Here is a 23,311-nt window from a genome sequence, read left to right on the forward strand (position 1 = left end):
GTGAGTTGCAAACAGTTCTGAATGCACTTAATAACAGTTCTCTACAAGTTAATTAAGAGATTACTATTGCCAAAAGCAGGAAATATAGGCAAACTACATTTCTTTGTCTCTAAGCAATTATATATATATATATATATTCAATAACTCAAGATAAATTAAAAGATGAAGCTAAATTAGGCAGCTCTGGTTTGGGACACTTTCCCAACAGCTCTTCTGACCGTACTTGGCCCAAAGCCACATCCCACAGACCAGCAGCTCCTCAATCCCACCAGCGGATAAATCCAGAACATCTCCTCAATGATGCTGGCATGCAGAATAGCAAAACCACTGTTGTGACCCCTAGCTTTGGTAAGGTTCACATCATGCGTATTTTAAGATTAGGTGTTTGACAAAGTCTGGATGTATTCAAACACACGTCTCCATCTTCCAAAGATTTAGGTGAAGCAGAATGTCTGACAGCTGCTTACTAGCCCTCTGTTCTGTACTGATTTCCCTGTGCTTTATGTGCTGTGTACTCTTGCCTTTTGAGCCTACAAACATCCTGGTCTGGAGCTTTAGTTTCTTCCTCCTCAAGAAGCACAGCAGTTGGACCCAGGTCAGCTGGCCCTGTTCAGAGGAACCGGCTTCTTGCTCATAGGAGGCTTCCTCAGAGTAATGATCCTTGGGGAAGACCCCCGCAGTCGTTGCTTTGGGGATTTTCTAGCATGTTCTGTGCCCTGTAACACTCGTGCTGCAGAATGCCTCAGGAGCATTCCCAGTTCATTCATAAAAGCATGGAATTTTCAAAGGCATAAAATACTGCTGCGTTTGAAAACGCCACCAGAAGGCTGAATCGTGACACAAATTCAGCAGCAATATGACTGCAATGAGATTATTTATTTCTCCCATTAAATTCTCCCTACAAACCTGTTAGATACATACACATAGGCTCAGGTCTTTGCTCTCGTTGCTGTTTTGTGTGATAGCTGTGCCTAAACGCTGCGGTCCCTCTCCAGGCAGCACTCAGCGCGTTCTGCGCGCCCCCATCACCGTTCCCAGCCTCCCGTCAGCGCCGAGCACAGCGCCATCTCCCGGTTACTCGCAATGATCACAGCAAAAGGCGCAGCTTTAAGCTCGGCTTAAATAATCGTTTACCTGCACACCGCCTTGCTTCCTTTTAATTCTGTGGAGTGTTCCTGCTGCGGACAGGCATACAGGTAACAAACCACCCCTGAACTGATCCGATCAGAGGACGGAAAGGGGGAAAAAAACCAAAGCCCTGTTTGGCTCCAAACGTGGGGCCGATCAGCTCCCGGAGGGGCAGCGCGGACAGGACAGGCGCCGGGCCCACGCCACGTGAGCACGCACGCAGGAGCCGCCGGGTGCAGGTGGGGTCACCCGGCCCAGCCCGAGCTCCGTGCTGCCCTCCCCTGCACTGGGGCGGCTGCCGTAACGAGCAGAGCAGCTCGGCACCGCCGGCTCTGAGGGATTCCCAGCACACAGAGCCCTCTGAAAGCCTCCCTTCTGCACGGCCAATAGCTCAACGGGCAGCCAAGCCCGGCCCTGTCACAGCCTGCCCAACCAGACGGCCGGGCAGCGGAGCGCTCGTTGAATTACACGTTCCTCGTTACCTTACTCCTCCACTATCAAGTGACACCGAGGACGGACCGCATCGCTCCGCAGTCCGTTCGCGGCTCGGTTAGAGGAGCTGCAGGAGGATGGGGAGGAGCGCACGCTGCCGGCGCCTCCCGGCGATGGGCACCGCGGCAGCGCCCCGCTGAGAGCGCAGCCCGCGCAGCGCCATGCCCGCCCCGCAGAAGAAAATCCTCTTCTGCCTGGCTGGGGCGTTCAGCTTCGTGTGCGCCCTGGGGACCGCAGCCGCCATCGGCACCCAGCTGTGGGTGAAGGGAACCATCCTCTGCAAGACAGGCGCGCTGCTGGTCAACGCCACCGGGCCGGAGCTGGAGAAGTTCATCGGGGAGATCCGCTATGGGCTCTTCCACGGCGAGCGAGTGAGGCAGTGCGGGCTCGGGGGGAGGCCCTTCCAGTTCTCATGTGAGTAACAGAGGCGCCTAAATGACTGAATGCTGCTCGGGGCTGGGAGGACCGACCCTGTACCTCACAGGGCTCAACAGGGGAAAAATGCTCTAAAGCCAAATGCTGCTCTTCACCTTTTAGTTTTCAGCTTTAAATTACTTTTTTTTTTTTTTTTTCCTGACACTAGCAAAGCTTGCTAACATTTTCAGCAATCTATGTTTCGATTACAGTCATTCACATTTGAAAAATATATATGCTATTACTTTGAATATTTTTGTTTTCCAATTAATCTTTGTCATCCTCCTGTGTATGTGCCAATGCCACGACCTCTGTTCTGTTACAAAAGACAAACTAAGCTAGCAGGAATCCCACAAAGGAGCTGAGGCATAGGTGCACACTGCTGCTGAAACAAAGCAGCCACAAGTTTGCAGTCTGCAAACAGTACAGACTGAGAACTGCTCACCTGTTACTGGCTGACATTCAGTCAACTGATGTGCAAATAGAGCTTGGTACCCAACATACCAAATTTTACCAAAGATTGTTAGAAATGGTTTCGCTTTACACGCGATACTCATAACCTCTCATCCCTAAGGATAAGGTCGATGGGATGATGCAGGAAAGACAGTTTGCCTTTAGCAGCTCACAGTCACCTCCTACAACATACCCTGCATGCCACCCGCAGTTATTACAAAACACATTTTGGGAGCAATCTGCTCAAACAGCTCCAAGAAGTACTCCGGTGGAGTTTACCCTCACTGTAGCTGTACACTTTTCATCTCTGCTCAGAAGTGTCATCAACCAAAGTTTGTTACGCGCGCATTCACTGCACCAAGCAGAATGCACAAGAGGAGCACACCAACGTCTGCGCTGCACAGCGGCGGCGCGTTCCTGCATGGCTGGTGCCTGCAGTGTGCTTTGTCTGCAGGCTGAGCTGCAGGAGCCCAGCAGGGCAGGCTGTGAGCTCTCACCAACTGGCCATGAGAATGTTGGCATTTTCATTACAGTTTGTTCTCTGATCATCTTCTGTTTAGATTAAAGAGCAAATACAACACTGCTACTCCAGTAGGGCTCAGAGCTCCATGTGCATCCCAGACTGCAGCACGGCCACACAGCAGTGCCATGCGTGGTGATGCTCATCAGTGTGTCTAAGAGAAAAGGCGTATAAAATAGGCCAAGTGATTGAGTTCAGTGTTTGTTCCACTAAACGCTCCCCCCTGACCACTACATCTCTTTTAATTGTGAAATGGATTTGCTCTGCCAGCAAGCTCTGCTCAGCCAGGAAAGGCCTTCTGCCTCATTTACTCCTGCTGCTTCTCATCAGTTTCTAGGTCAGCAGTTCATTTTCTAAAGGTCGCAGGTTTGCACACTAACACAGTATTTCATTCATTACTGGGCATGCTTTTCTTGCAAGATGGTATTGCTGCTGAAATTAATTTTTCCCTGATATGTCACAAAATTGTAGTGACAAAAACTATAAATGCGGGTGCCAAGGGAAAGACCCAGCACAGTGCAGTAACTACTCCTTAAAGAACAAAATCCCATATCAATAAATCGAGTTGTTGTTCTCCATCTCCTCAGCTCATTCCCTTGCTTTTTGGGCCTTCTGCTTCAGATATGATGCATCCCTTGAGCTTTTTACTCACAGACACAGGACAGGAACCCCATCTTCAGGGTGTCCACATCTCCCCTTGGCTGCAGCTCCTGATGGGCACTGCACATAGCAGGGGGTTGAAAGTAGACGGTCATTGTGGTCCTTTGCAACCCAGGCCATTCTATGATTCTATGACTGATTGTATGACTCGCCTTCAGGATGACTTTGGGAGCACAAAGAGAACTTCAGGGCTTCCTGTGTGCCCCTTCAGTGAGATCAGTAGTGGGGGTGGAGGACAGACTGCACTTGGGAAAGCATAGTTTGAAGCGATAAGCACAGATTAGCAGGAAAGCCTGGGCATGACTTCCAAATTAACCTTGCTTAACGTTTATAATATTTTGTAACTTCACTTTTAGTTTTTCCAGACTTGCTCAAGATTATCCCTGCGAGCATCCACGTCAGCGTCATTCTCTTCTGCACAGTGCTGATCATCTTCACGCTGGTGGGAACGGGCTTTTTCCTGTACAATGCCTTCGGCAGCCCCTACGAAACACTGCATGGCCCTGTGGGGCTGTACCTGTGGAGCTTCATCGCCTGTGAGTACCCTCTGCAGGCTGCGCAGCCACGGCACAGGGACCAAACAGAGCGTGAGGGGCGGGCAGGAGGGGCTGGTGTTGCTGCACGGCTTTGTGCACGGCAGAGCAGAGCACGGGGCACGGATGCTGCCCATGGTGTGTCGGCAGCAGGGTGGGTGGGAGCCAACCCCCAGGAGCAGGGCAGTTCCAGCAGCCCAAAGGCCCCAGGGACACCGCGCTGTTCCTGCAGGGACCGCACCGATGGGCATCTTGTGCTCCTTCCAGGTTCCTGCGGCTGCCTCATCATGATCCTCTTCTCCTGCGAGGTGAAGATCCACCACCTCTCAGAGAAAATTGCTAACTTTAAGGAGAAAAGTTTCACATTTAAGACCCACAGTGAACGGTTTGCAGACTCCTTCTGGATCATCCTGGCCTGCTCCCTGGTGCACTTCCTCAACACGCTGCTGATACGCCTGGCCGGGTTTGAGTTCCCCTTCTCTAAACCCAAGGACTCAGGGACAGCCACTGGTGCCGCAGACCTGATGTACTAGAGTCACACAGCGTGAGGACAGAGGTGTTCATCACTGCTGCCCTCAGCAGCCGCCACCCACACCAGCTTTTAAGGAAGTTAAAAACAAGAGGAGGTTTCAGATAACTGTTGTGTGACACACGCAGTAAATAAAAGATAACGTGCTAGTTGATAAACCCAGATCAGAATACCCTTTCTCTCTTGGACTAAAGCCTTACTGAGGCATCTGCTTCTCTTTCTAGAGCTGATCTGAAAAGCAGCTGCTGTGAACAGAACAGAGAACTCAACAGCACAGAGCTGGCGCAGAGGCACAGCAAGGGGATTGCCATGCAGCCACCTCCCATCACCAGCACAGCTTGACCCACTTGCAGCTCTCAGGGAGCCACAGCACAACCTCTGCAGCACTGGGCAGCAGGGAACAGGGCAGAGAGGAGTGCCTGCTCTGCTTTTGGCACCAGCCCTGCCACAGACTCGCAGGGGAAGACAGCATGAGGGCAGGGGATGCCCAGCCCCCGAGTGCCCTGCTGACACCACACAGAGGCATCATTTCTATCCATAAAGAGTTCTGAGCTTTAAAAACCTAATCTTTAACTCCCCAGAGCTCCATTTTGTAGAGCAATCCACACAGCAAGAGCTCTGTGCCTCAGGATAAGGTGCTCTATGCAGCAATATAACACACTCACACTGCTGCACCCCAAGATGAGGGGTGAACCCGGGGCAGAGCAACGTGAGCTCAAACCCAGCAGCGCCCACCAGGGCTATGAGGAGCTGCTGCCAGCAGGCAGCAAGTTGTCACCAAGAAGCACAAATAAACACTGACAAAATGGGCTGAAACGCCACAGCCAGCACACGAATGCTGCAGCAGACCAGGCACTGACAAGGGAAAGCCTGAGAGTCTCCAACACAAGCAGTGATGAAACTTTGAGCAAATGGATGTATTTGCCTCTAAGCCCTTACCTCCCAGTCAGGCAAGGTGCTCCAGCCACTCACCAGATGCACTGTGCTCACCCCCCAGCCACAGGTGCACAGAAGGGCTTCATCCTTCCAGCGCTGCTGCACAGGGTCACCACACAGAGCACTCAGCAGAAGAGGAGCCAGGGGGACCTGCCCAGCTCCCATTTATCTGCAGAGGTCGGCTCCTGCACAGCTGTGTGCCATGAGCAATCCTCTCACAGCCACATGCAGCAGCCCCAGCACGCAGGGCCTGGTTCTGGGAGCCCCAAGCTGCAGTGGTGTGCAGGCTGACCTTGCTGATACAGAGACCCATTTTTATACTTTCACCATGAATGGCAAAACATTCAGTGCTGGCTGCTGGCTCTGCCTGTGCGACGTTTGGCACCACAGCCCTGCTCCCCTGAGCCTCTTACAGAGCAGCTTCGGCCTGGGCTGTGCAATGCACGCCTTGTTCCTAAGCGTGTGCAATGGTGTCTGCAAGGTGCCATGACCACCTACAGTTCATTTATAATTCTCTTCCTAATTAATATGTGTGCCTTTATTAATTAATGACAGTATGTCTTTTTGACACGTAATTTCTACCACATTCCACTGTATTATTTACTAAACCACAATTAATGAGAAGCAATATTCCACCCTCCCTGCTCCTGGTGTTGCATGGATTGTCCTCCTCTGCAGTACTGCTGCCCACTGGTGGGGGGATCAGGCTGCTCTCAGTTCTGTGTCCACCATAGATGCCCCCGCCTGCTCTGAAGGAGCAACATTTGTAAAATAAAGAACTGCACAGACCTGCCTCAGTGCTGACGGGCAACCCACTCCAGTCACATTTGTTGTGCGGTGGAGAAGGGCCCAGCTGCTGGGGAGCCCTTCACAAAGAGGACTTCCATCCCACTCCATCACAATAAAAAATAGCACACAGGTGTGTCTGTACATCTAAGCAGCATTAGAAGTACGCACGGACTGGCTGGGGTGGGAGTCAGGCTCCTCCAGGTGTCGGGTTCTGAGCAGGGAGCACAGAGCGTGTCTGATGCTCATTAAAGTTTCATCATGATGTGACAGCAGCAGGCAGACGAGAGGACGAGGGCTGTGCAGTGGGCAACTGGCTCTGCTCCCCTCTGCTGCACACCAGAGGGTGCCAATGGGGAGCGAGGGCTGAGCACACGGAGCACGCAGTGCACACTGCTCACCCCTGAGCAGACGATGCACGCTGCACACAGTGAGCACACGGTGCCCCAAGCAGCTCTGGATGAGATCTCCAGCAGAATTTCAGATCTGGACAAATGGAGAAAAATTTTCAGTTTCTGTGGGTAAGTTTTTTAGTGCGCTTCATTATTATCGCATTCTAAATTCCAGAGTTCTAAAATGTTGTTAATTTTAAGATGACTTTTTGTGATGCGTTGTTATTCTTACTAATATTATGTTGTATATTGTTAGTAAAAGCAGCAGCTTTTACTCGCTTTCTCTCCTGCAGTTCTCTTCTGGCTGCCTCCCATTTCCAAAGGCATTACAACACCTCTATTTTCTTTTAACGTGCATCTCCTTTCCCTTTGCAGCCGGGAAGGCAGTCAGACCAGCCCCCAGGTGGGTGTTTCTCTCTCGGTTGTGCTGTGCTCTCATCCCCAGGCACTGCAGTCCCTCTGCGGTGCCCACACCGACATGCTCATACTCCTCTGGACACGTGTGTGTGCTTCATGTTTTCTAAAGGGCCGTTTTCCCAGTCTGAACCAAAGCAGTGGGGCAAACGTAAATTACCCTTTCTGACCCTGCTTAACAGTTCTTGTGGCCAATTTAAGAACATGGGGGAAAAAAGCTATGAAATGAAGAACTACTCAATGTGTTTGGACCCTGCCCTGTGCTCAGGCTGACAAACACAGACATTCACATCCTGAAGTCCAAACATTCTTCCACACCGTAATCATTCACTTCTGTGGGAGTTGTTTTCAGCAGTGGGAACCAGTTGGAAGTGATGCACAGACATGTATTTACCCGACACAGATGTGCCTGAGATGCACACCCACATGGTTCATACGCAGTGCAATGACTCAGGACTGCAACTGATTTTTGGAAGTGAACACCTCACACCTCTTAGAGCAACCATTTGTAAACGAAACCTGATTGAATTTGCCCTGTTAGAAGCAGGAGGAATATCCGCGGTCGCTGTTGGTTTGTTAGCACTCCAAAACACTGCAGAGAGTTCAGCTGCTCAGCTTCGTGCCCACAGGTGGCAGCTGCTGGTGAAGGGCAGTGAGGGCTGAGCACAGCACAGGAGGGCAGGGAGCAAGCAGGAGCTGGGAGGAGGGAGCCTGGAGCAGTGAACCCCCAGCAGCGGCTCTGTATCCCTGCAGGGACCTGCGGGCTGTGGGCACGGAGCAGCGAGCACCACAGGAGCCCTGGAGCCGCGTGTGACACCTGCGGAGCCCCAGCATGCGGGGCGGCCCATCTCCATGGACGTGGCAATGGTGAGCAGCACGGGCAGCATGGAACCTGACCCGGAGCTGGCAGTGTGTGAAGGCTGCGGGCTGCTGCTGTTGCTTACAGAGTTACCATCATTACTTGTGTATGAGGCTCCCAAAGAGGGTGGCTGTAACACATACTCATAATTCCGGTTGCTGCCAGGTATGCCCCTGCCTCCCAGGGCTTTCCTAGGTACCAGCTGTGGGAGGCAGGAGGCTCAGCAGCAGGAGAGCACTTCTAAGCTGCCAAATACCAAAAGGTTCTGAGACTGTCAGTGCTTGGTGCCTGGGCCCCAGAACCTGACCGGTGTTCTGTGGGCGATGGGTCCAGCACCAACCTTATGTCTGTGACCTCTGACACAACCCCACCACTGTGGTATAAATGTAATAAAAAGCTCAGGGTGTGAAACTGGAGGTGAAACCTTGCAGGAGAGGTGGTGCAGACCATAACCAGGGAAGTCCCATCCCGGAGAGAATCAAGCACAGCCCTCGCTTAGGGTCAGAGCCACAGCTCCCCCAGCCCGTGGCCAAGCACAGCCCCACAGCTCCCCATCCCCACAGCTCCCCCAGCCCCAGCCTGTGGCCGAGGACAGCCCACAGGACGCAGTGCAGGCAGCATGCAGGCAGGACCATGACATGCACTGTGCAGCACAGTGAGGTGCAGGCGCCCATAGGGGCTGTAGCTGCTGTTTACCTGCAGGCACTGCGGACACTGCTGCTCGGGAACGCATCATGCGCCTTCAGCCAGGACTGGACACGGGCACACTTCAGGTTCTGTGAGCCGCACTCTGACCTGGCCTATGCCCTGGAGGCTGAGAAGGTAATGCTGCAACATGACCCACAGCCACGCTCCTTCCTGCAGCGCTCAGCAGGATGGGTGGCTTCGGTGCAGATGCTGGAGCAACTTTGGGTGGAATGGCTGCTCTGCAGCAGCAGCAGCGCAGGTGTGAGCCGGAAACACGGCGGCATTGCACGCTTGCAGCAGCTGGCTGCTGAGCAGCACAGACCTGCACTGCCCACCTGTCCTCGTGCAGCTCCTGCCTCTCACTGCCCCACCTGGAACCCAAACGGGTGCAGCCAGCATTCCGGGTGTTGCAGCCGCCCCACAGAAACCCAGCCCCACATGGCACAGCATCAGAGCCACCGTGGGCACATCTCACACAGAGATTTCTTACTTTTAGGCACATCAGATATTTTCAATTTACTTTCCCATGTACCTCAGGAGAAGTCATGGGCCCTCCTGAATTACTGGGGAAAGCAGAACAGCTCCCCATGGTGCAGCCAGCAGCACAGCCTGGAGCTGCGCTTTGTAGGGCTGCACCACGTGCCAGATGAGCTCATGGACACTGCCAGCTGCTTTCTTTGTGTTTCCAGGGAGGAACAAGAGCCATTGTGATGGCTGTGCAGGCAAACATCATTAAATACCTGCTCTTCATGAGGAACACAGAACACACTCACCTGGAGAGGTAAGCAAAACCATATCCTTGCATTGTTTGGACTAACAAAACCAGCACCAGCCTCTAAGTTGTACCAGATGGAACATAACCAGGTTTGCAGCTGCAGATGGAGATCATGCCTGGCTCCCAGGCAAGGTTTTACCTTCTTTATTGATGTAGGAGTGAGGCTTGCTGCCTCAGTGCAATCTCTGGTGCCATGGTTGCAGCCCAGTGTCAGGCCCCACCTGGGGACTCAGCATCCTCAAGGATGTACCCACAACTGGTGGCTCTATGGGGCCGGGCGGGTGATGGGGACATGGGGACATGGGCACAGGGACACAGGGACACAGACCCCTGCTGCCCCTGCCCACACCTGTCTGATGTGCTCTGCTCTGTCCCACATTGCAGACTGCACAAAATCAGCCAGAAGGAGCAAGGAGAGGCCCTGGCTGCAGCCCTGGCAGACAGCCTGTGGGCAGCGGGCGACGGCCGGAGAGCCACTGTCTGCATCCTCGCTGCGGCCGCCCACTGCTCCCCTCCTGCAGGCTACAAAGCCGACAGCTTCACTGAGCGGGTGGGTATGGAAATGCTTCCTGCAAATATGGCTCTTAAAAGACATTTGGCCTGAACTGTCTACAGACCAGAAACAGCTCATGAGCCTGCTCCTAACTTACAGCACATAGCACCACCTAAGAACATTGGAGCCATGTCCAGGTGGAGCTTGGCAGGTGTTCCTGCCTCCTTGTGAAGGTGTGACTTCCTTGTAGAGTTGATTTGTTAAACTCTGGTCTTTCTTCTCCCTTTAGAAGAAGGAATAAGTTGACTTCCAGCCTTTCCTTAAGCTCTATCCGTTATCTGTTGGCATAAAACTGAACTCTGCTGTTCAGGAAGGGTCAGCGTGGGTTCCTGTGTTTGCCTTTCGTTTGTCCAAAGGAAACACTAAGCTGAAATTTCCACTTCTGGATGTACCGTCTCCTTTGTGGCTCCTCACCTCTCACTCCTGCTCTACAGATCCACCTGTTCGAGTTCCCCGAGAAAGCAGCAGCTCAGGAGTTCATCTTTGACCACATTGGCTGTGTATGTATGGAGTATCATCTCCGTTCTGAGTTTTTTGGTTGGCAAACAGGCAGCATTTTGTACGTGGTTTAAACAGGTTTCTTGTACCTTTAGCCCAAATCTGGAAAAACATGCAAAAATAGGTTGGTCAGGAACTGGAAGTTTCTTTTATTTCATCTGATTTTAATCAGCAAATAGCAAAGCCTTCCCAGAGTAACACCCTGTTCACTCGGCTCAGTGTATTTACCCAGCATTGCAGTTAAGCAGAGGAATTGCTTTAATTAAGCATCACACAGTTACTGTAATTTCCTCTCTGATTACTTCTTTCTTTTTTCCAGTTCAGAGATGAAGGAAGTCACGGACTGATCCTGTTTTTATACAGTTTACTTTTCTCTAGGACACTGAAAAGGTATTTTCCTTTCTAAAATTATTTTTGCCATTTTCCTCCGATGAAATTGTCCTTTTCTTCTGTTACTTCAACGCTCTGCCCTGGGCTAGCGAGGAGCAGCTGTGTGTCGAGGCAAAAGGTGCTGCTGTCATACAGCATTACTGCGTGTGCTTGTGCTGATACCACTGGGAGCAGCAGGGAGGGAGCAGCTCTGTGTGCAGCTCTGTGTGCAGCTCTGTGGGCAGCTCCATGGGCAGCTGCAACTGCACACACAGGAGGAGCATCACAGAGCGACAGAACACGAGCTGTCCCACAGACAGCCAGAATTACAGCCACGCTGATGAATTTACAAAAATCACGAAAGTATCACTGTGTTAGCAGAGGAAACTGATAGAATCTTTCTCAAACTGATGTAAAAGGATTTGTGCAGGGACACTGCAGATCAGCAGCTGAGCTCTGTGCCCCTGTCACACCCACTGCTCAGCAAAAATTGCACTGCTTCTGCAGACAGCTGCATTTGGGTCAAACCTGGGTGTAATTGAAGACTTTGACAACATTTGTACTGCAGAAGGTCTGAATCCGACCCTAAATTTGAACTTCAATAGAACAAGGCCAGAAATACAAGAGCTCAGGTGGAGCACGAGACCACTGCACTGGGATACTGCTGCCTGCCAGTGGAAAACAAAAAACAAAAAACGAAACAACTGTGACATTTCTTCCTGCTTTCCTTGCTGCTCACACGCGATGCTCACAGCTCCCTCCACCACTGATGTGGGACAGCAGCGCTCTGTGTTTGGCTGCGCAGGGTCGCGGAGGAGCTGGGCGGCACAACGCCGCGGCTGTTGGAGCGCAGCTCTGGAAACGTCGCGTGCACGCAGGTAGGATCAGCCCGCTGTGCCAACGCACCTCTTACTGCTGCTGCCCTGTGTGATTCAGGACAGCACCGCCGCTTGTTCGTCGGATAAAGAGGGTGGGCTTTGCACGAGGGCCGCGGGAAGGCGGTGCGGCTCCGTGCCGACGGCGGCTCCTCCCGCAGGCGGCGCTCCTGCTCGTCCTGGCGGGCCGCGCGCAGCCCGGGCGGCGCAGTGAGGTGGGCTTCCTGCGCTGGAGCGGTGAGGAGGCCGAGCGCCGCCTGGCCCCGGTGAGCCCCCCGACCCGGCCCCGCATCGCGTTGTCGGCCCTCGTGCTTTGCCCTCGTGCTTTGCCTCGCCGGGCGTCCGGAGGCGAGCCTCGGGCTCCCGGCACCGACGCGGCCCTCGCATCCCTTTAGGCGAGGCTTTCCGCCGGCACGCGCCGTGCAGCTTTGCCTCCGGGCGGCGCTGAGCGCTGAGCTCCCTCCTCCATCCGCCCGCCCGCCCTGACCCCGTCCTGGCAGAGGCACCTGGGGCCGGGCACGGAGACCCCAGGGCCACGGTGCCCTCGGGGCTGCTGGCCCGGCACCCCTGGCCGGGGCTGCTGTGGCTCATTGTCTGCCACGTGTGACCACCGCACAGATACAATAAGGGCAAATGGCCACGAGGCACAGCTGGCACAGCAGAGCCGACGCTCCTGAGAAGCACTGGCAGCGCTGAATGCCCACCGACCGTTCTGCCCCCAGGTTGGCAGCATGCTGAAAACTCCCAAGTTCCCCATCTGGCTGTGCAGCATCAACGGGACTCACAGTGTCCTCTTCAGCACCAACCGGCTGCTCCTGTCCGACTGGAAGATGGAGCACATCTTCCACCTGTATTTCTACAATGGGCAGTGCAGAACAGCCCACCTGACCATAGGTGTGTGGCCCAGCTCACCCCCCCATGGGCGCTGCGCTGTGGGTGTCATGTACAGATGTGGGCAGGACTGCACGTGTGCACAGCTCTGCATCTCCAGCCCCACACGCAGCCCATGATGCATACATACAGCACACGTTTGTGTTTTTCCACCCAGGAGCAAAGTGTCCCCAGGCACCCGCACTTCCCCAGAGCCCCACACACCCTCAGACCCGCATTTCACTTCCAGATACCCACTCGCATCACTGGGAAGAGGGCCGCAGCGAGGCTGCGAGCAGCCCAGGGAGGAGGGCTCCATCGCTGGAGATGGCCATCAGGACCAAGTGGCCGGGGGCGGCTGTCAGATGGAATGGCATGCAGCCCTTCTTCTGAGCTGCCCCCCACCCCACCACCACCAGCACCAGCACCAGGAGCAGGGCCATCGCTGGCACTGCCACAGCCCTCAACCTGAGCCGGCGGGGAAAAGGAAACAGCATGGCAACGCGGTCATTTCCTCCCAGGCAGAGATGTTTGAGAAATAAAAGCGTGTCGTGAAAGTGCTGACCACAGTGTGAGGTTAAATAATATTAAGCGCTGACAATACTGTGGGCATCACAATCATTTGGCCTGGTGTGAGCACCCAATTCCACTACTTTCAACAGGCGAGGTTTGCTCCCAGCCCTCCATACCCAGCCCTCTCCTGCTGCCCATGGCAGGCACAGCCCTGACCCGCAGCATCCTACAGGCAGCCCGGTGCTGCTTCCACCGTGCAGGCCATGCACACCAACATGTTACAAACTGTTCTCTGCTTCCTTTTTTAGACCTCATCTGAAAAAGCTGTTAGTCGTACCAAAAATGTGTGCCGTAATGACAGCTGTCTTGAGAATAAACCTTCCTGCGAGCAACCCACAGATTCAGACCCCTGGACGAAAAAAAGGAAAAAAAAGAGGGTGGTCAGAACCAGCCTGTGATGGTGCTGGATGGGGCCATGAGCCGGCGGGGCTCTGCACTGCTCCCTGCTCCCCTTCTGCAGTTTCTGCTCAGGTCAGAGCTCTGCCACCGCCCCAAGTGTGCCACATCCCTGCAGCAGAGCAGAGGGCACTGCAGCCCCTGGTACCCGCAGTCCCCAGGGCCACCACTACCAGAGCGCAGCCTGCCCGGCACAGAGCTGCGGGGCCGGGACCCTGGGGCATCGTGCAGAGGCATAAGGCAGGGCAAGCTGCAGCCTGGTGCCCACCAGCAGGTCACAGCCCGGTGCCCACCAGCAGGCTGTCCCTGCCAGGGCCGTGCAATGGTGGCTGTAGCAGGACAGGCAGAGCCGGGGCAGGGCAGGCAGGGCCCCGGTGAGTCACATCTGGTGCGCAGTGCTGCCATGCGTGGGGAGGAAGCACACCACAGCCCAGGGCAGCCTAGGGTGGTTTCTAAGGCAGGTCAGCTTATTCATGCTTGAGAAGACCTTGACAAGGTAAGGAAGTCAGTGTTCATGCTAAACAGAGCATACTTATTCTACCTGAGGAATACTGGCATGTGCTCACACAAACAGTGGATTAATACAGCACAGAGCCATGAAATAGATGCCAATCAGGCTTGGCTAACCAGCACTGAGGGGCGTGCTGCACGGCCAGGCATGCTGTGTGGTAGTGCCAACTAAATGGGTTCCCATGAAGGTACAAAGGTGCCAAAGAACAGCATTCAGAGCTGTGTTCCAGGCCAGTGCAGCAGCTGCCCTCTGGCACACCAGCAGTGGTCAGAGCACAGCTGGCAGCACTGGGCCCCAATGCCACGTCCTGCACACACAGCTGCAACGAATGCATGCATGGTTTCTAAAGAAAGAATCAGGAACAGAAATGTGCTGCACCAGACTGCGGAAGCAGCTCCACTGCCTCCCTCGGGGCTTCACCCTTCCTCCCCCTGCCCCTCTGTCTGTTATAACCTCTGTGCAGTGCAAGGCTAAATTTAAGATGCAAGTTCCCCTCAGTGAGAAGGAAGCCCTTTCTGCAAGCTAACAGCACACTTACAGATGCTTTAAAAATAAGAAGCAATAACAGCAGTCTGGCTGTTGGTTAAACTTAGATGGAAAAAGCAAACAAACAAAACACAGAAGAAAGAGAGGACAGCTCAGCAGCTCCTTGCAGGGCCCTGCATTCATAACAGATCTCAGCTGCAGATTTTCCTTTCTAGCCCAGAAATATCTTTGCAGAAGATGCACAGACCTGGCACAGCCCACACACCGGGGTGCTTTGGACACATGGGGATAGGTGGGGTGGGAGCTGCCTAAGAAACTGCCTGAACCTCAGTGAGGCACGTGGGAAACAAACCCAGACATGTGGGTGAAACTCATAGCACAGCATGGCACCTCATGTGAGTCAGCCTCAGAGACAGCGAGCATCGGAGCCTCGTGGCAAGCTGCAGCACTGCACCTGGGAGGGAGAGGGGCACCAAGAAAAGGGATTCCCTTTCAGAAATGGCTTCTGAGTGCCCTGCGGGGCCTCCGGAGAGCTTTGCCCGTACCTCCTGCACACAGCAAAGTATCCCAGCACCGCTGCCGCTCCCCTCGCAGCCCATCCTTCTCCTCCCATCCCCAGGAGCTCTGGAGAGTGGTGGGAGCACTGCCCAGCTTCGGGGTCCTGCCCACCCTCAGGGCCGTGCCCATACTTTCAGGTGCCGGGTTTGTGGGACTCGGAGATCAGAATACAGCAGACTGTTATCAGATATTTATTGCTGCCCCTCGTAGTCTCAAAATGGCTTTACAAACTGCAAGGATCACTCTCCATAATTCCTCAGAGTACAAAACCAAATGTATCAGACAATAGCTGTATGTTTTTCTCCCTTTTTTAGTGTGCTCTGAGCCTGACTGTATATGGAGGGCAGATTTTTTAAACCACAATTAAAAAGCCAATGCCTGTACACAAAACAAGAACTGCACCACGTGGGCAGTGATGCCCCCGCAGCAGCCCCAGCCCCTCCGAGGCTCTTTGCCCCACACCCTGGCTCTGCAGAGCACCCCTCTGCTGGAAGCACAACTGCTGGGCAGGGGGCACGAAACCCAGGCACGTGCCCGACAGCTTTGTGTGTGTTGCTGCTGTACATTTAACTGTAGGCTCTAGAGAGATAAAAAGAGTGGAATAGCCACATTCTAGCACATAAATATATATATAAAATAAAGTATTTTAAAATTACTCTGTGGAAAGTGCAGGAAAAGAAGAAACACCTTTTTTTTTTTTTTTTTTTTGGATAAACCTCCACCCTGCTCCAGTCCATTTGTGAAAAGGCCGCTGTTTGCTCTTCCCCGTACCGCAGAACGCACAGCAGATCACAAAACAAGCAGGACGATTCTTCCCTGGGTAAAAATCAAGAAACTTTCAGAAAGTCAGGGACTGGGGGAAGCTTAATGAACGGCGATCAGAACACCACAGCTGAAACTCCAGTGTGTGCACGAGATCTTCTGCTTTGAAGCAAAAAGACACACAGAGCTGTGCCGGGGACCCCGCAGCCCCACGTGGGTTCCTCCCAGGCCGGACAGGACAAGCACACATTGCCACATTCAGAAACTGCTGACTTCTGTCTGCCTCACTCCGCTGTTTCGCTCCGTTTGTTTGGGGTGGGGGTCAGAAAAGGCCTCAGCGCCCCGGGATGAAGAGAGAACCTCGGGGCCCCTTCATTCTCAAAGCTCCAAAGAAGCACTTCCACACCTATGGCAAAGACTCTCAAGAAAGAACGACGCACAGAAAGCTTCTGAAGTCTGAATGGCTCTGCAGCCCTTGTCAGCAATGTAACTCTAGAGGACGGAGCACGGCTGGAGCCACCCCAGGTGCAAGCTCACCCCACACCACGGCTCATTTTGGCCTCTCCATGCACACGACTTCAGCGCATCTGAATGCACTGTGCATTGCTGAGTGGTTTCTCCAAGTACCAAAGGAAAAATAAAAGCAGAACTGCAGACAAGGGATTGTTCTCTGGTACCTCGGGCTGCGTCATGCAAGGCTCATTGGTGTTTCACATGGAAGAGAAAAGGGGAATTCCGCTAACACTGCACCTTGTTTAACGCGAGCGCGAGCAGTGCCTTGATGGAACTCCTCACAGGGCCCGCGGCCACCAGTGAGTCACAGACGGCGCGCGCCCGAGGAGCGATAACAGCACCATTCTGGGAAGTGCTGCCACACCTCGGAGGAAAGCATTGCTCATTTAAGGACAAGAAGAGTCAAGTCACAAGCAGAACTCTTGGGAAAACGCTGTATGTCATCTGCCCGATTCGCTGACGGGAAATAATCTGCAACCAAGCCCTGCTCATGGCCGCCCCGTCCGCTGAGCTGCTCAGCGGCACCACGCAGCGCTTTGTGCGCCCGGAACCGCATCCAAGCCCCGCAAGGACAGCGTGCAAGAACAGCAGCCGGCACGGCAGCACGCAGCTGCAGCCCCGGCGCTGCCTTCTTCAGCCCTGCGGGCAAATGAAAGGGGCGCGGGGACATCCCCATCCTCGGGCTGTCCTCACTTCTCCACCGTTACCAAAACGGAATTAAAGCGGTGTTTTATTGTCAACGTTCTTTTATGCGGGGGATGAAAACGGCCCCACTTCTTCTACCCGACCTCCACCCCTAAGCAGCGCCGCAGCGCCTGCCACGGCGTTCTCGTCCGCGCAGCGTTCCCGCACGGACCCATCTCTCATCGCTCCGTCTCGGTTCGGCTCCCCGCACCGCTCTCACGCACGCGTACGGGGAACCGCGCCGCTCCGCCACCGCTCGCGCTCAGCACGGCGGCTCAGCGCTCCGCACGAGGGCCGGCGCGGGCTGGCCGAGTTCGGGCCCGCGGCCAGGCGGGTAACGGCCCCCGTGGGCTTCCTCGGCCCCGCGGGGCGTCAGCGCCACCGGCGCCCGCTCCTCCCGGCGCGGCCGGACCCGGAGCACCGCATTCGGTTACCGCAACCCCGGGACGGTGCCGCCGCGCCGCATTGCCGTCCGGCAGCGCGGGGTGACGGGCGGGGGGCGCGGCGCGGAGCCCCGGCACGGGCCGCCGCCGACCGCCCCCGGGGCGCGCCCGCTCCGTCCCGGCACCGCCCATCCATGCCGGTCCGCAGCCCCCGCCGCCCCGCACCGCTCCCCGCCCGCGGAGCCGCCCCGCCCGCCGCCCGGAGCATGCTCGCTGCGGCGGGGCCGGGGCGGAGGCTGCGCGCGGCCGCCTCTTGCGTCAGCGGCGCGTTCCGAGCGGGCGCGTTGGGTCCCGAGGGCCGCGGCCCGATGGTGGCGGCCGCGCGGCGCCATGAGCCGCCCGTCCTCCGCCGGGCCCGGCGCTAGCAAACCCTGCGGCAAGCAGCCGCCGCCGCACGCCCCCGCCCCGGCCGCCGCCGCACCCGCTCCCGCCGCCGCCGCCATCGCCGCGTCCGGCGCCGGTTCCTCCTCGGTGCCCGCCGCCGCCGCCGTCCTCTCGGGGCCGGGCGGGCCGGTGTCCCCGCAGCATCACGAGCTGACCTCGCTGTTCGAGTGCCCCGTGTGCTTCGACTATGTGCTGCCGCCCATCCTGCAGTGCCAGGCCGGGCACCTGGTCTGCAAGCAATGCCGGCAGAAGCTGAGCCTCTGCCCCACCTGCCGGGGCTCGCTGACCCCCAGCATCAGGAACCTGGCCATGGAGAAGGTGGCCTCGGCCGTGCTCTTCCCCTGCAAGGTGAGCGTGTGGGGTGTTGGGACGGGGGGACCCCCTTTCTCCCTGCTCGCGGCCCCGCTCCTGATTAAGACGTATCAAAAACAACTCGTTTTCTCTCATCGTTTAAATAAGTGCAAGTGGTAAACGTGCTCTGCAGTTATGAAGCTGACTTAATGCGGATGTAGGGTGGGAGGACATGGGGCTTCAACTCTGGGGAAAAAAACCTCGCTCTTCCCAGCTTCTGTGGGAGCAGCGATGCCCTGCATCCCGAGGGCTGGGACAGAGTTAGGGATACCTCCCCTAAGGAGGGTCCTTCTTCTGAGATCCTTTAACGTAGTCACCTCTGCCTGGACGTACTGCCTTGTTTGTGAATCTTCATGTGGTGCTGATCCTTCTGAAGAAAAGGAAATCCAGTGAGAATCCTGAGGGAAAAATGTGAAAGTCTTTCGGCACCCCACAGCCAGTGGTAACATTTTGCTTTTCCAAACCAGTAGGCATAGTGAGGCAGTGTATCCATCCAAAAGTCTCCAGTAGCATCAGGCCGAGCGCTGCCCCCTTCAGACAGGCGTGTAAGGAGAGGCACTCTGAGGCCTTGGACCACTGCTGCTGGGAGGGGAGAGCCGGCTGCCCGCAGCAGGGCAGGGATTCGGACTCTGAGCTCCGTTCCCAGCTCTGCTGCCGATTTCCCTTGCAGCTTCAGATGAGTTGCTTTAATCCTACATACAGCCTGTCTTCATTCACTGACTGAACGCCTTCAAGCTTAGCCGATGTTTTCAGAACGCTGTCAGGCATTCAGATAACCTGTAAAGGGAAGTGCAGGGTAACCTGAGTGAAGTGACATACATAGCAACAACACGGAATGCTAAGTCATTATGTGGTGATGGCTTCAGGGCAGCCTGCTTCCTCTTAGGACGGTGAATGTGGTGCAAAATAGTACTGTGAAAAAAAAGTACTTTAAAAAGTGGAACGCTAAGAGTGGGAGAAAGGCAATAAAAAAGCACGAGGCAGGCACATCAGCTCAGGTGTTAGTAATGAGCCAGCACTGCCTGTACCACACACAGCCCTGCTCCCCTGCCTCAGGAAGGACACTAGGAGTGGAAAAGGCAGGGCTGTCAATGAGATGGGCAGTATCGTATAACCTGCACGCAGGGAAAGACCAACAGACTCTTCGGTTCCAATGAGGGTATGGTAAATGTCAGTGACGTGCCGCGCAGCATGAAGGCAGCAAGTTTTCTCTGTTCCCAGAAGATCTGTAAGAGCCCCTTGCAAACCCAAAGCACTCAGTGAATCTGTTCACAATTTCCTGCTGTTGGTGGGGCTCACCAAACAAAACTAGCTGCCGTGTGTTCAGGAACAAACAAAAAGAGGGAGGTCACAGCAAAGGAAAAAACACAGCTATTTCCTCAGCACTCTTCCTTGTGTTCACCACTGGCCACTTTCTGATGTGGGCTGACACTCTGTGCAGACGTTTGGTTTTGCCCATCCAGTAGCTTACGCATTCTTACTGCTTTTCTAGCAGGGTTAGACTGAGAGCTGTTCTTCAGCACAGTGCAAAGTGATTGAAGTGCCAGCAGGGGAATGAAAGAGGGGCAAAAACAGCACAACAGTGAGAGTGGAAGCGTTGAATCCAGCAGCAGGGAGCATGCTGTGCATGGTGGGTTTCTGCCTGCAGCAGGAGGAGCCCTTGTTGCACCACAGCACACCTCTGCACTCCAGCTCACACGTGGATAAATCCTGTAGCAGAGGATTAAGCAGCAGAGCACACGTTATGGCTTATAAGGCAAGCTCCTGTAGAAGCACAAGGTTTCATTTCTGTCCCAGCAGTTGTAGCGCTGTGTTCCTGTGTGGGTGATTTGCCTGCAGTAAAGAGGACTGTGGCATTGTGCATCTCAGACATTTCAGTCTTTGAGCTGAAACTTCCTGTGCTTGCATTTAGCCCCAAAATATGCCTTTAAACTTTGGTGAATTCGGACTTTGTTTAGCTGAACTTTTTTTAAAAAAAAGTCTATCCATTGCATTTTGTTTCTTCCCCAAATATTGTTTTGTTACTTCAGACATTCTCTTTAGGGCAGCAAGCACGTAGACCTCACCTTGAGTCTTGGAGCAGAACGCCTGACCCAAAGGGGTGTCCTGCCTCCTGCAGGCAGCCACACTCGGGCTGTGACAGTGAGACTGCATTAGCAGGGTTGCAGAAATCTCTACAGCTGTCTGCAGACGGGGGGAGCTGTGCTCTTGGCAAGAGCAAAAAAGCATTTCTCCTTGAAGGTAGTGAGGAAGCAATGTGTTCAGCGCAGACAGCAACTCTGTAGAAAAGGAAAAGCATCCCTGTTTGTTTAAAGCAGATTAACCTCCGAGGTGCCCGATGACATTAAGAGCAGTCACGTGGTGCTCACTTGTGATTAGCTCTGTGCTCAGTGAAGAATCACCATCTCTCTTTCTGCTCTTCACAACCGCAGTGCTAAAACTTGGGGTCGTGGGTTTGAGTTTAATGGAAGCACGTCTGCTCTGTGATGACAATTATGCACATTTATTAAAAGCGTGCTGCTGGAGTAGCTGTTTGCTGAAACTGGCATCCCGTGTTCTTTTTAAAGAAAAGAAAAATCCATACCAGGACCACTTCAGCTGATGTGGGCTGATCAGGTCTAACTACAACTGCAGATGATCTACAACCCATCCTCGTGGTCCATTTCATCTGAGTGCTCGCATTTAAAAAGCAAGCAAAAACCAACAGGTGCAAAGTACAGGAAGAACCTGTTTTTAAGAGGAAACAAAACGAAGCACAGTTCTGAATCCAGCACTAAATAGAGGTGTCTCACATAAGATTTGCAGCAAAATGAGAGTTCTGGTCGCAGGTGGGAGCAGCGAGCACTGAGCTGGGTGCTCCCTGACGGATTGTGTTTGCTCTTTTCCCAGTATGCCACGACGGGCTGCTCGCTGACGCTGCACCACACAGAAAAGCCAGAACACGAAGACATCTGTGAGTATCGGCCCTACTCCTGCCCGTGCCCTGGTGCCTCCTGCAAGTGGCAGGGATCCCTGGAAGCCGTCATGTCCCACCTCATGCACGCCCACAAAAGCATCACCACCCTTCAGGGAGAAGACATCGTTTTTCTCGCCACGGACATTAACCTGCCGGGTGCTGTTGACTGGGTGATGATGCAGTCGTGCTTTGGTCACCACTTCATGCTGGTGCTGGAGAAACAAGAGAAGTACGAAGGTCACCAGCAGTTTTTTGCTATTGTGCTGCTCATCGGCACCCGTAAGCAAGCAGAGAACTTTGCGTACAGACTGGAGCTGAACGGCAACCGGCGCAGACTGACGTGGGAGGCCACCCCGCGCTCCATCCACGACGGGGTGAATGCTGCCATAGTCAACAGCGACTGCCTCGTTTTTGATACCGCTATAGCACACCTTTTTGCTGACAATGGGAACCTTGGAATTAATGTGACCATTTCCACGTGTTGTCCGTGATAGATTTGTGTAGTAGTGAAACGTCGGCTGTCTGGGCACAGTGCTTTATGTTACTGAGAATTTTCTTTCTGTTCTGGGTTTTTTAGATGCTGTTCTGCTATGTCTTTGTGTAAGTTAAGGTTCCTAACTAGCCAACGTTTGTAAGTTTGGAGAGAAGAGGAACAAGTGTGTCCTGTAAGTAATATAAGGAGAGGTTTTTTAAATTCTTGGGTGCCTTAGGAAGATTTTCCCCACACATAGACACCTTTTTAAACATAATTAATTTTAAAAAAAAGAGTGCTTCCATTGGACACGTGGCTTGAGGGGTGTGAAGGACTGCATTCCTGTTTAGAGTGCACCTAGAAACCCTTTCAAGCAGGAAAACAGACTTGCTCTCACCAGTGAACTTCAGGACTCTTTATAAGGTGGGAAAAGAAGAAAATCCAAGCAGCTTATCACAAGAGAAGAGAGGTACTTCAGCGTTGCTATTCCACTTCCTGCTGCCTTATTTAAAAGGATGGGCACTGGATCATTTGCTGCCTTTCTAAAAGAAGAGGGGGAAGGGAAGACTGGAGGACTGGGGTGAAGCCCAGCAGGTCTCAGAGCATGGGAATTGCTGGCTCTGGTCTGTGTTGGGATGTAAGGGAGTCCAGCGCGCGGCACGGCCGCTCTCAGCCAGGTCCTGGCGATGGCAGAGGGCACACAGTGTAATATTCCCAGATAGCTAGAGCCAATAATGCAGAAATATATTCAGGCTGTCCACGTGCAGCTTCCCTTGGAGACATGCTTGGTCATTGTAAAAGATTAGAATAATACAGCAAGAGCTTTATGGCCAGTGTCATGTCGTTTGCTATTTAACTTTTGTTGCCATATTTACTTTTATTTTGTAATAAATATTTTGCAAAAACAACACCATGCTGCATGCTGTCCTGCTGCACCAGGCCTCGCTGCCAGCCCTGCTGCTGTGGAGCATGTGGGGCTGCTGCTGGGAAACCCATACTGAAACCAGTGTGCCACGGGAGCTGGAGCTGCCTGCACGTCACGCTCTGCTAGCAGGAGCCTTCTCTCAGAGTCACTCACAAAAGCCACGAGCTCTGCGTGTCTTGGCCGAGCAGTGAGGTGACACACAGCCCAGTAACCTGGAGGCACTAAGCCTCACAGTAGTGGAAAACTATGTGTAAAAGGGCAGATGGAGTTTGGTGTGAATAATACCCAGGGAGGAACGCTGCTCCCAGCCAGGTGTGTTCAGGGAAGAGATCTCTGGAGTCACAGCACAAAGCCCCATGTGAATGCCAGGCAGTGCTGGGCAGAAAAGCACAGGAGAAACACAAGCATCAGGGATGGGAGGCTTGCTGTGTCCTTGAGAGTTTGGAAATGGCTGTGGAAAAAACCTCCCAAGGAATTACTCTAATCTTTTTGTATCCAGTTCCTATGAGATGCTATGTTGGATCTCATTTGCACTGTGCTGGCAGAACTCCAGC

General features: G+C 54.0%; 3 protein-coding genes across 3 annotated transcripts; all 3 read left to right on the forward strand.

The window, feature by feature from the left end:
• Positions 1 to 729: 729 nt before the first annotated feature.
• On the forward strand, positions 730 to 4,887 carry CLRN1 (clarin 1). Its single transcript, XM_052686387.1, has 3 exons — positions 730 to 2,034; positions 4,024 to 4,203; positions 4,468 to 4,887. The coding sequence occupies exons 1-3, from the start codon at positions 1,782 to 1,784 to the stop codon at positions 4,731 to 4,733; spliced, it is 699 nt and encodes a 232-aa protein (XP_052542347.1). The 5' UTR covers positions 730 to 1,781; the 3' UTR covers positions 4,734 to 4,887.
• Positions 4,888 to 5,993: 1,106 nt separating this feature from the next.
• On the forward strand, positions 5,994 to 13,299 carry MINDY4B (MINDY family member 4B). Its single transcript, XM_052685918.1, has 13 exons — positions 5,994 to 6,146; positions 6,725 to 6,972; positions 7,219 to 7,246; positions 8,011 to 8,124; positions 8,819 to 8,938; positions 9,493 to 9,584; positions 9,963 to 10,128; positions 10,566 to 10,631; positions 10,949 to 11,019; positions 11,804 to 11,876; positions 12,035 to 12,139; positions 12,596 to 12,767; positions 12,994 to 13,299. Exons 1-13 carry the CDS (start codon positions 5,994 to 5,996, stop codon positions 13,134 to 13,136), a joined length of 1,551 nt encoding a protein of 516 aa, XP_052541878.1. The 3' UTR covers positions 13,137 to 13,299.
• A 4,685-nt stretch (positions 13,300 to 17,984) lies between these two features.
• On the forward strand, positions 17,985 to 22,740 carry SIAH2 (siah E3 ubiquitin protein ligase 2). Its single transcript, XM_052686731.1, has 2 exons — positions 17,985 to 18,401; positions 21,294 to 22,740. Exons 1-2 carry the CDS (start codon positions 18,000 to 18,002, stop codon positions 21,849 to 21,851), a joined length of 960 nt encoding a protein of 319 aa, XP_052542691.1. The 5' UTR covers positions 17,985 to 17,999; the 3' UTR covers positions 21,852 to 22,740.
• Positions 22,741 to 23,311: the final 571 nt, after the last annotated feature.

The sequence above is a fragment of the Tympanuchus pallidicinctus genome, unplaced genomic scaffold, assembly GCF_026119805.1.
Source record: "Tympanuchus pallidicinctus isolate F22 unplaced genomic scaffold, pur_lepc_1.0 scaffold22, whole genome shotgun sequence".
In the NCBI taxonomy this organism is placed as follows: domain Eukaryota; kingdom Metazoa; phylum Chordata; class Aves; order Galliformes; family Phasianidae; genus Tympanuchus; species Tympanuchus pallidicinctus.

Bases quoted from the DNA above. Each gene is read 5' to 3' on its own strand.
- CLRN1 (XM_052686387.1), top strand. From the start codon at position 1,782: ATGCCCGCCCCGCAGAAGAAAATCCTCTTCTGCCTGGCTGGGGCGTTC. The intron at 2,035-4,023 runs GTGAGTAACAGA...CTTCACTTTTAG, and splicing joins GAGGCCCTTCCAGTTCTCAT to TTTTTCCAGACTTGCTCAAG. The intron at 4,204-4,467 runs GTGAGTACCCTC...TGCTCCTTCCAG, and splicing joins CCTGTGGAGCTTCATCGCCT to GTTCCTGCGGCTGCCTCATC.
- MINDY4B (XM_052685918.1), top strand. From the start codon at position 5,994: ATGAATGGCAAAACATTCAGTGCTGGCTGCTGGCTCTGCCTGTGCGAC. The intron at 6,973-7,218 runs GTAAGTTTTTTA...TTCCCTTTGCAG, and splicing joins AAAATTTTCAGTTTCTGTGG to CCGGGAAGGCAGTCAGACCA. The intron at 12,768-12,993 runs GTGTGTGGCCCA...TTTCACTTCCAG, and splicing joins AACAGCCCACCTGACCATAG to ATACCCACTCGCATCACTGG.
- SIAH2 (XM_052686731.1), top strand. From the start codon at position 18,000: ATGAGCCGCCCGTCCTCCGCCGGGCCCGGCGCTAGCAAACCCTGCGGC. The intron at 18,402-21,293 runs GTGAGCGTGTGG...CTCTTTTCCCAG, and splicing joins CCGTGCTCTTCCCCTGCAAG to TATGCCACGACGGGCTGCTC.